Source organism: Podarcis pityusensis (assembly GCF_964106645.2).
Source record: "Podarcis pityusensis genome assembly, chromosome: 4".
NCBI classification, from domain to species: Eukaryota; Metazoa; Chordata; class Lepidosauria; order Squamata; family Lacertidae; genus Podarcis; species Podarcis pityusensis.
In genome coordinates, this window is record NC_138027.1 from 46,070,826 (window position 1) to 46,083,042 (window position 12,217).

A 12,217-nucleotide genomic window follows, 5' to 3' on the forward strand; every position below is an offset into this window, starting at 1 on the left:
CCTAAACCAATGTGGACTAGGAAGAGGCACGCTGTGGAAACCATAGGATAACTATTTGTCTTAATAGTGGCTTTTAACTGTACTTATTACTTTCCTTGTCCACGCATATGTTGGGTAGGTTGGTTCAACCTGCCATTTCAGCCACAGTTCATTTACTTTTCACATCACTTTAATCACACTAACTATAATAGCTAGCTTTATGTTAGGTCTGCTAAGGAAATGATAATGGCAGAGTCATTTCAAGGTTTTGTTTTGCAAATAGGTTTGGTCTAAATGAAAGCTGTAGAAATGTGTGAAAATATGTTGCTTTAGAATGGGCTGTTTATGCATTAATAATAACTCAACCTGTATTGAGTATTAAATTTATGTGCATGGCTTTATTTCTGACCATGCCTGGCATATGTTCAAGTTCAGGAAGTATCTACAAAGAAGCTAGGATAAGTTCTGCTTCTCTGACCATCAGTAAATATCTTCAGAAATTTGCAAGTTAAGCGTGGAGATCCTTAAGCATAAAATTTGGCCCTTTGTGATTAAAGGCTTCATGTGGATAAATATATTATTTCAACCAATGTGCTACAAATTACCTTTCAAAACAGAGTAGGTTAGAAGGGCAGGGTGAGTGGGCAGGATGCATAATTATAAAGAAAGGTTTATTACTTTGTAGCCTTCTGCTGGAATCACTGGTACAGTCAATATCACATTAGTGTAACTGATGAGCAGACAGAGTGCTTCTTCTTGCACTTGAGTGTTAAGTCTTTGTATAATCTGAATAATTAGAAGGGGTTCAACCACTATATGCTGCACTGATATGTTGCTGGGGTAAGAGACAGACTAATGAACAGTACCTGCAGGGGTGAAGGTGAAGGACTGAACTGCAAAACAAGAAAAGTAAATACATGTGAGTTATAAACTCCATTAAGAAGTGCGCCAATTAAAGGGCACAAGTGCCCTTCAGAATTGACTTATGTATGTAGCTCAAAATCTTGTGCAGATTATAGCAATTCAGCTTTAAGCACTAGCCAGCCAGCAGCCCATGAAAAATAAAGGATTGAAAAGAGGTGGAAGGCGATTTTGACAATTATATTGAATAATAACCGGCAACATGGACATGCAATCCATCTCATAGATGCTATGACCAGCTTTGAAATGTAACTGCTTATGAGATTTTACTGTCAAACAAATGCAATGTTTGAAAATTAATGGACAACCCTGTGTCACAATACAGCAGCCAGCCACATACTGAGGGGGTCACTTAAAATGTCATGAATGCCAGTACCATATACATAACTATTTGGGGGCAATGAGCCTTCTAACTTAGACATTCCACAGTTTTGGGTGCTGACAAATGGATATGGCTGTCAGCTAGAAACCAAATTTTCTACATATTTTCTGCTGCATAAATATTTACATATATGGTAAAATCACATCTTGTTAGATGATACAAGCCTGTTCACAGAAACATGCTGTTATACATAACACAAAGGCCAAACAACTGAAGACATGAAACATTTCATTAGCAATTAAGAAGTATACATGTGTATTTAGCACATCTGATGTATACAGAAATATAGCATAAAATAGTGAATCTACTAAACCCATAAAGTCTTATTAATAGCTGTCTAACGTAAGGAGGTGACAACACATTGCAGCTTTCAGTGTCACTGATCTCGATGTATCTAACTTCTGAACAGAGTTTGGTGATTTGTTTAAAAAAAATAATCAGAGAAAGTAGAAGCTACCATCATATATATGCACATTAATTAAAAGGAAAGGAAGAAAAACATGTGCAAACAGCATAGCCTATGAATAATGTAGCTTCACCACCGTGGTCATTCAGGCACTGTATATAATTAATAAGAAATCAACAGGATTCCGGAGTCAGATTTGTGTAGCACACAGCCAGAAGTAAATCTGCTTGAATTGCCCTGAGTGCATAAATCATTAGAGATATTTTCTTTATCAGAAAAGATGGCACCTAAACTGATGGTTGAACTTTATGGAAATGCAGATTCATTAATAAGAGTTTCTGATTCAGCTGCCATGGAAAGCACGGCTCTAGCACTTTTACTACACACAACAATATATAAAGGGGGGCTATAGGTAGGAAGGGTTGTTTTTATAATAAAAAACTGTTGCTTTTCTGTTGGTTTCAACACAGCTGTGAACTATGTGTTTACGCCCAGAACCACACTGCAACAAGTTACTACTCAACATGAGACAAAATTCCGAGGAACACATTCTACAAAGCCTTTGCTTTCATAACATGGATACAGAACTTAATCTGATCCAAAATAATTTTCACACGGTGAAAATTAAAGGATTTTGAGGTGCCTATGCATCTGTTTCTTTTATGAGCTATGGAATGCATTATGCATGCAACAGGAAAGCCTTATATACCTCTGGACCGTTGTATTTAATACAAGAGAAAGGAAGGCTTACTCATGAAGTGATTGAGGCTCTGAATCAGAGGTATCCAGTGTAATGCCCTCCAGATGTTTTGGACTACAGATCCCATCATCTTGGGTCTATAGCCATGCTGACTGGTGCCAATGGGAGTCGTAGTCCACCCCTGGAGGGCATCACGTTAGCTATCCCTGTTGTAAATACCATCCAGCTCAGTGAAGCCTTAGTGAACACAAAGTTGGGACAATGTGATGCACTGGATCTACATTTTCTATATTCCTTTTCATCAATTCATACTATAAGACTGGATCATGCCTTAATTATGTTTGCTTCAAAGAACTAAAACATAATGGTTCTCATCTAGTTACAATTATTCAAAACTGTGTGACTAAAACCAATGGAAGGAAGTAATTCTTCGAAGAAGACTCTGTTCTAAGTAATTTAAGTGAAATAGGTGCCATTTTACTTTGCTTGTTCATGTTGCAAGCTTCACAATCCTCTGAAATACTGAACGTGGAAATACATACGCTTCTTTTCACACCAGGACCTGAATGAAATAGTGCATCTAAGATTCCTGAGTGTCTTACATATATCAGATGTATTCATTATGGGAATATTAATTTTTTTGCAGTAATGTGGTGCAGAGCATTACTGAGCAAGCATACAACAATCACCAATTCCACTCTTCATTTCATGAGCTAGCAATGTTTTGACTGAACATGTGTTTAGAAAACAGCTCTTGTTCTTACCTGCATAATTGCTGAGGCCCTTCCTCTTCTTTCTGCGCCAGTACAGCCAGATGCTGAAACCCATGAGTATTACCCAGCATGCACCACCAATTCCAGCTATAAAGGCAGGCTGCTTGACAACATCCGTTATTTGCTCAGTGATACTATTGTTGTTTTCTGTGATGACAACTTCATTACGACTTCCTGCTCAAAAACAAAACAAAAACAAAACTGATGACACCAAACATTATAGATGCTTAAAGACAGAGGTGATGAAGGTTCTTAAAATCCAGGGGGAAAATAGCCAAAATTCTCTCACACAGTAACTATACTTTACAACAGAAATGGTCTGCTGGATTAAGACTTTACTCTCCCTCTCCACAAACTGTTGGAGAATGCTGGATGAAATTCTGTGCCTAGATTGGAAGCTAGAGCTCTCAATGAACAAGGCTCATCTTCCCTCCTCACCACGGTGTTCTCCTTGTATGGTGTTGGAGTCTGTCTGCCTGGCTTTAGACAGATTATTTTCTAGCTGTAGATTGAAACAAATCACTGCAAATTGATTTTGGGTCCACCTGATGCTGCTCTGTCGTGATCTGTAGCTGTCTTGACCTGATCTGGATTTGGCACAAGTTGGACCAATTAGATTCATGATTTGGACAAACTGCTCAGCCCTAATACTACAAACCTTTACTAAGCAACACAACTAATACGTAGCAGAAAGAATATGCTGACTGGCATTGTTTGAAAAATTGCTGCTTCTCTGCCTCATTTCTTCCCTCCTTTTAGTGGAGAAAGTAGCCATGGGTTAAGCCACAAACCAAAGACCCAGTGTAAATATCTGCTAGCAAGTCAATGACATAGTGTGTGGCCTGTAAACTGGCAAATGCTGTAGTTAACTAGCCGTTTGAATGGCTCAGCAATATTAGGCTCCGTTCCAAGTTCTGCCACAGAATGTGAACAATTGTGTAATTAAAAGGTCTAATCCAAAAAATAAATTATTTCCCTTACAAAATAATCCTGCATTTTGGAGCATGCTATCCCCAATTATACAACAATTTAAAGCCCTCTGATGTAGAATGATTGTATTTCTGTAATTTATTGGAATATAGTTGCCAAGCTATGTAATACTTGAGCTCCTTAGCTTATTTCCTGTCATATTGCTGTTATTTTTGGAAGCAAATACTTACTTAAAGCTATAATCTTACAGAATGTGTGTGAAAACAGTGACCACATAATTGCACAGTGCAAATGGTTATAATGTTATATCATTGTGCCTTGCTTTGAAAAACAAGCAAACATGTTTTTCCTTTTCAGAATGATTAAAATTGTAGTTCATTTTTTGGAAGGAAGCAGAGCTATGTCAGCATATTTATTCAAGCCTCAGGTAAGTAAAAATAAGGTCATTTGTTAAACTGATTGCAAATGACTAAAGGCTAGGTGTGTTATTTCCGACTCCTACCCTTTCATTGCCAGATAAGAGAATGAAAATTGCATTCTGTAAATGGTTATCAAAGCCTAGTAACATCTGCATCCATTTTATTTTATTAGATTATGCATCCTTAAGACCTGCTCAGCCTGTGTCAGCTTCACAAATGCAATTCCATATTGTCTAAGCAAAAGTAACCCTCACATTCTTACTGAAACTACAATTTCACACAGTAAATATAAATGAATTATACTTGCAAAGGACAAGAAGGAGCTTGTTCCACAGTAGATAAGGAAATATCAGGTTTCTCCACTTGCCAATCTCAAACTTTAACTTGCTGCCACTATTTAAAAAGATCCTAGCTGCTGCACTGTATCAAGTACCACTCTATGATGGAATCAAGTACCACTCTATGATGGTACTCTATGATGGCATACCTTCCAACATTTTGTTGAATAAAATTATAACATTTATAAAGGGTGAGTCTTTTAAAAGAGGCCCCGTGGAACATGTGTTCTCTGTATCCACGGGGCCTCTTTTAAAGGACTTACCCTGTAATAACCCTGTTGTCAAAGGATGGATCACTTGTCTTAGTCCCATCTACTATTTCACAGTACTCAAAGTTGCAATTTTGTCTCAGTATGAAATATTCAGTAAAGGCAAAGGACCCCTGGACAGTTAAGTCCAGTCAAAGGTAACAATGGGGTGTGGTGCTCATCTCACTTTCAGGCTGAGGGAGCCAGCGTTTGTCCACAGACAACTTACTGGGTCATGTGGCCAGCATGACTAAACCACTTCTGGCTCAACAGGACACTGTGACGAGTGCTAGAGCACACAGAAACAGTGTTCACCTTTTTGCTGCAGCAGTACCTATTCATCTACTAGCACAGGTATGCTTTCGAACTGCTAGATTGGTAGGAGCTGGGACAGAGAAATAGGAGCTCACCCCATCATGCAGACTCAAACTGTTGACCTTCCAATCGACAAGCCCAAGGGGCTCAGTGGTTTAGACCACAGCGCCACCTGCGTCCCTACAATATATTCAGTTACTCAGCTATTGCCTGCCATTGACCAATTTAAAAGGCAGGCTGTATGCTACATGGTGTCTTAGCGTTCAACTGCACTCATGTATGACCTCCTACTTTAAGATTTAACTTCTGTGGGCATGGGAAGGGAGCTGAATGCTGAAGAATGAAACATTTAGTAACCTATATGAAACATTTTAGTAAAGGATCTCCAAAGCACCAAAACAGGACTGTGATTTACTAAGATTAGTGCAAAACAGAGTATATATGATAGGGCTGTCAGTAGGGATGTTACTTTTTCCATGCATTGTCTCAAAAAAGTCCTTTGAATGGCTCAGCACTAGAGGTAGGTATGCAAGTTTTACCACAGTGAAACATAGTATTTGAGCATAAATAAATCAAATTTATTGAAAATACAGTCACTTGTGGTTTCTGACAGACTTCAGGAAATTAGATTGGCCCATTACAATATACTGAACATACTTCACTGATCCCTTTTATTTTTAACTTTTTTTTAAATCAGCTAAGTCAATGGAAACACACACTTCTGATTCCCACTGACCTAATTCCTCCCTATCAATTTTAAACCATATCAGTGATGCTTCACCAGAGCTCAACATTTTAATTGAAGGCCCCTTGGCCAAATTTTCTAAACAAGATGAAAGTACAACTTTTCTAAACTAAAAGTTTGGTCATGAAGCTACATCTACTAGTACGTTCACAGACTGTGGGCTGTGGATATCCTTTTAACACAATGTGGCTAATTTGATCTGATGTCCTTCAGTGCAGCTTGGCAAGCCTCATACTTCAAGTTGGCTTAACTGCTCTGATGTCACAGGAAAAAAACAACCCAGGGCAATCTAAGCCTAAGAAGCTAAGGGGCAACTAGCAGACATCTGAATTGGAATCGGAGGGTAAATAAGCAGTGTGTGTTAAATAAACAACTTCAGCATTGCATGGATACTATGGGATTCTAAATTACACTTTGTTGGTTCAAATCCACAAAGTAGTTCTGAAGCCTTTCAGGGGAAACAGAAAACCTCTTCCTGCTTATAGTATGTGACAGAGAAGGAAATACTTGAAATCCAAGGGGAATGGCACAAGGCTGTAACAAAGAAGTCACTGTAATTTGTAGTGTCCACATTACAGAATGCATTAGGTTTCTCCTGACAGCCTGCTGAGTAGTGACTGTGGCTCTAAGTAGCATTACTTTTCCTTTTCATTACTTTCCCCCATTCCTGTAGCCTGCACCCATGCTAGGCTGGTGATGGAATGGCATCTTATTCCCTGTGTGCTGTGCACCTTAAAACTGCACCATCCACATCCCCTAAGAGTTCAAAAATGCCTTTTCATTTAACTGAAGAGCTGAAAGAAAAAACTTCAAGGGAGTTTTAGAGGACTGCATAGCCTCCCACAGGGTCTTCCTTAAGAAAGTGTGTTTCCAAATTAGGTCAGCACACTTTTAAGTTAGCATTCTGGCAGCCTGTTCTACCCTTCAGTGCCTTGCAATTACATGAGCAAAAGTAATAATTCATTTAAATGTCAGAATAACATATGCTTTGTGATTTCAGCAGCTGAACATAAATGAATATGGATGTACATTTCCCATTGATGTTCAACAGAATTAATGTAAGTGTTAAGATTTGGAGAAAAACTGCATTAATTTGATATTTCTTTACATTATATTTAATCAGAAGATAGATAAGATAAGATAAGATAGATAGATAGATAGATAGATAGCTATAAAGCCAGGCAAAGTATCAGTGTATTGCTTCATATACTGCAGGTGTTTCTATAACAATGCTGTCAGTTCAGCTAATTAAAATACAGACGAGGTATGTGTGCGACCTGCAACGCTCCATTGTTTCAGCAGACAAAATATAATGAAATATAATGTCTTCCTCCCATTGGAGAGTAATGAAGAACAAAACTAATTTGCTGGACCAAAAATTAATTAGACACATCAGATTTGATTGCACCTATTACTGTGAAAGTTTACAGCTGTTTCTGATATTATTACACCAACGATTGAGTCTATGCACAAGTTAACTGTTAAGTGAAGTAGCAGAACCTTATGAGGAGCCATCAGATTAGGTTCTTCTTTTTTATTCCTGATTCACTTTGATTTTATCCCTCCTTGACTGTAGCCTCACAAAACTATGATCTATTAAATTAATGGTTTGCATTTACTAACATGCCTTCTGCCATAGCTTCTCCTTATTTCAGTACTTTGAATTTTGAAGGATGTGGTGAGAGAGTAAAAAGATGCCTGCATCACAAACTACCGTGCCACTTCTGGCCACTTCTCTCTCAACTTCTTCTTTAATCTCTTTTGCATTTTTCAGTATACAGTAAACCCAAACTTACGTGGGGATTACTTTCTGGGAATCACACCTGAAATCAAAATTGCATATAATCAAAACACATTGGATGCAATGGGGATGGGATTGCCAAAGTCTTTCCCCCCAGACTCTGGCCCGTTTATACTCCCTTTTTAATTTCTGTATGTATTTTCTGTCAAGTGCGTAAAGCTGAATGCACACAAGTTAAATCACATAAGTTGTGGGCTTACTGTATTATACACTGTATTGCATGGCCTTTTGTCCACCCAACATCTATCTAATGTATTTTCAGGGTGTTTTGGGACATAATAATAATAATAATAATAAAAATTATACCCCGCCCATCTGGCTGGGTTTTCCCAGCCACAGTGGGCAGCTGCCAACAGAATATTAAAAACACGACAAAACATCAAACATTAAAAAAATTCCCTAAAAAGGTCTGCCTTCAGATGTCTTCTAAAAGTCAGGTAGTTCTTTATTTCCTTGACATCTGATGGGAGGGTGTTCCACAGGGCAGGCGCCACTACCGAGAAGGCCCTCTGCCTGGTTCCCTGTAACCTTGCAGGGAGGGAACCGCCAGAAGGCCCTCGGAGCTGGACCTTAGTGTCCAGGCTGAACGATGGGGAAACATTATTTCCAGGCAAGTTGTAGGTCCTCATCATAGGGACTGTGCTCCATAAAGTGCCATGTTACATGTTACATAGTAGTAGCAGTAACCAACAGTAGATGCAGAAAGACTTTTGAGAATGCTGAAGAGAATGTGGAAGCTGTAGTCTTGACTGAAAGCAAATGACATGTGCTGCTACTTTCCTTGTTTCCGTGCAGCATGAGCTGTCTCTCAGCAATATAGACATTGCAGAATAACACCTGGTTTCAGTGTGGTATAGCGGATAAACTACTGAGATCAGAGCTGTACGTAGGGTCCCTTGTGCTCTTGGCAAGGAGCTGTATTGGGTCCCCCCGAAAAAAACCTCCTTACTGCAATAGTCACATTAGAAATTACTACATTTTACGTGACACGAGTACCTGAAGTGTCTGGAATAACAATGAGGTGAGGAGGAAGGCAAAAAAAATAAAAAATGAAAACAAAATGCATGCATTTGTGCCACATTGTGATAAGGACAGGAAGCTCCACATTTGATGTTCTGCAACAGTGGTGGCACGTCACCGTGCATGTACACACTGTACACTCCATCCAGGTGATTTTTGCTCCCCCCCCCCTGTATCCCCAGCGGGGGCTGATTTTTCCAACTCCTAGGTACACCTCTGACTGAGCTTGGATCAGAATTGAGTTCAAATTCTCATCCAGTCATGACACTAGACTGGTCACTCTCTCTCAGCAGAAACTATCTCAAAGGGGATAAATATATACTGCCATATATCCTGCACCCCATGTATACTGCATACATAAGTGCTCATTACTCAACAGAAGAGCAGGATACAAGTAAGGGATATGCAGCTTTATCAATTCTGTCTCAATCCACTTTATATAGAAAAATATACGTATAATTAAAGCACATCAAATTGGCATTAATTTATGCATCAAAAACCATCATTTTGTAAAGCCCTCTTGAGATTGCACCATTCAAACTGCAGGTGTGGTGTTCTGCTTCAATGCTATCAACATTTTTAAGAAAGATCTTCCCTAGATGTAGACAACTAGCACATCAAACCAAAGGGTAGAGACAATATTTTTCTCTCTCTGATATGCTAGTTTTAAAAATACATATAAGTATTTTTTTTTTACCTGAGGGAAAGTTTAAATATGCAAATCACCTTCTGTAGTACCAACAGAACTCTACATATGATTATTCCAAATTTATGGAGTTGTTCTTTTTTTAAAAAAAAATGCAGATTTTCTATATTATAAATATTTCCAAACAGCAACGAAGCACACAACTGAGTGCAGTTTTACTGCATATTTCATACAGACAAAGCATGCTTTTTCCAATTTATGCTTGAGAATTTTCTCAGAAGGATAAGGTTCTAGGTTTGCCTTAGGTTATGAAATTAATTCAGCATGGAAACTACTAATAAGAAAAAGGCAGTTCAAAGAAAAGGGATAGTATTACCAGTTTCCCTCTCTATTTTGGACTTGAGAATCTTTGTGCTTTGGCATAATATAGGATAGATCATCTGCTTAGAATAGCTGATAAACAGTAACCCACAAATGCTACAAAAACAACCTTTAAACATGGCCTTGGGCACCAGCAACCTAAGTAAAGCAATAATCTAGCAATCTTAACAGGCTCAAGAGAAAGCTTTAGTTAGGTGTTCTATAAATCTATCAAGCTGTTGCAGTGATAAATTCATAATGCAATATTAATTTCACACAATAATCTCTGTTTGTTAAACTCAGGAAAACCAGCCCTTTAATCTGTTTTCATTTTGGAAACTTTTCTTAACTGAAAGAGTAATTCAACTATTTTATATTTTCATTTACGACTGCAGAAAGGTATTGTAATATGCTAAGGACACAAAATACAACTGCAAGATAAATAATCACTTACCAATTATTATGGGCTGAGGTTCACTTTTCACTCCAACACCAGCACTGGTACTTGCTGCAACTTCTATTCTGTATTGAATACCTGGATACAGGCCTCCAATGACAACAGATCGAATGGCTGCATCTACAGTCTTGTTGATATGAAATTTTGTTTCATTACCCAAGCACCAGATCTGAAAGAGGGAGGTTGAATTATGTAGATACAATTGATAATACCCCTTTGAGAATACAAGGTAGTAGCAATCCTAATTACAAAAATAAATATACATAAATCTGAATTGTTATATTTTGAACTTTTAATGAAAGAAATATTAATACATGCAACATCATCATTATTATTATTAACTCTAAGACAGACTGATACTAACAATATTGTTTTTACTTAGGGGAAGCAGCATGTCTAATGGTCCAGGATGATGGAAATCATAGCCAACAACATCTGGAGAGAAACATTTTGGCTGTCTCTGACTAACATTGAAGTTATTCTATGCTACTAACAAAGTACTGCTTTGGGGGGACAGGGGGCAGGCGGATGTGTAGGACTCCCTGGTCCTGAATGGGGTAACTGTGCCCCTGAAGGACCAGGTGTGTAGCGTGGGAATCATTTTGGACTCCCAGATGTCCATGGAGGCGCAGGTCAGCTGTGTCCAGGGCAGCTGTCTACCAGCTCCATTTGGTATGCAGGCTGAGACCCTATCTGCCTGCAGACTGTCTCGCCAGAGTGGTGCATGCTCTAGTTATCTCCTGCTTGGACTACTGCAATGCGCTCTACATGGGGCTACCTTTGAAGGTGACCCAGAAATTACAGAATGTGGCAGCTAGGCTGGTGACTGGAAGTGGCTGCCAAGACCACATAACACTGTTCCTGAATGACCTACATTGGCTCCCAGTATGTTTCCAAGAACAAATAAAAGTGTTGGTGTTTAGCGTTTAGGCCTTTAAAGCCCTAAACAGCCTCGGTCCGGTATACCTGAAGGAGCTTCTCCACCCCCATCATTCAGCCCGGACACTGAAGTCCAGCTCCGAGGGCCTTCTGGTGGTTCCCTGACTACAATAAATGCGGTTATAGGGAACCAGGCAGAGGGACTTCTCAGTGATGGAGCCCTCCCACCAGATGTCAAGGAAATAAACAACTATTTGACTGTTCGAAGACATCTGAAGGCAGCCCTGTTTAGGGAAGTTTTTAATGTTCAATCGCATTTTTAACATTCTGTTGGGAGCCGCCCAGAGTGGGTGGGGTATGTATGTATGTATGTATGTATGTATAAATAAATAAATAAATAAATAAATACCCTTGAGGAGAAACTATGAGCCATCAAATGCCATCACACATTGATTTCATTTAAGAATCACTTTCTATTATAAAATACAAAGTCATTTGGCAATAAAATATAAATGATAAAAAACATTTGAAGACCAATACAGAGTAATACATAGAGGTGGGTATCATCAGTGTACTAATGACATGCCATTCTCACATCTTTTATTGACTTCTCCCAACTGTTTTATATAAATATTATAGTATTGGGGACAAGAAATGATAACTTACAGTGCCCTACAATACAGCTGCCAGGAGGCCAAAAATACCCTAATATATGAAAGGGAAGGAGTTCTTGTAGGTGCTAATACATTATCTGTCTACTTTCTGTTTCTCTTATTGCTGCCATTACTGAAATTGTTTAGGAATCCAGGTTTCAGAATCCAGGTTTCTTCTTCTTGCTATAACTAAAGAAATGCACAAAAGGCCCCTTAAATACCACACATGTGTATTTAAACCATCA

At 38.6% G+C, this 12,217-nt stretch overlaps 1 protein-coding gene across 22 annotated transcripts in view; it reads right to left on the reverse strand.

Annotated features, from left to right (window-relative positions):
• The window catches only part of ROBO2 (roundabout guidance receptor 2), an 835,262-nt gene that overhangs the window by 70,554 nt on the left and 752,491 nt on the right, over positions 1–12,217 (reverse strand). For 12 of the 22 annotated variants that reach the window (XM_081003977.1, XM_081003969.1, XM_081003975.1 and 9 more), the window contains 2 exons: positions 10,438–10,609; positions 3,153–3,335 (listed from right to left, as the gene is read on the reverse strand). In XM_081003977.1, the coding sequence (XP_080860103.1) occupies positions 3,153–3,335; positions 10,438–10,609 (355 nt within the window). Of the gene's footprint in view, positions 1–845; positions 873–3,152; positions 3,336–10,437; positions 10,610–12,217 lie in introns of all 22 variants that reach the window. The other 10 variants (XM_081003984.1, XM_081003974.1, XM_081003981.1 and 7 more) reach the window with 1 other exon arrangement.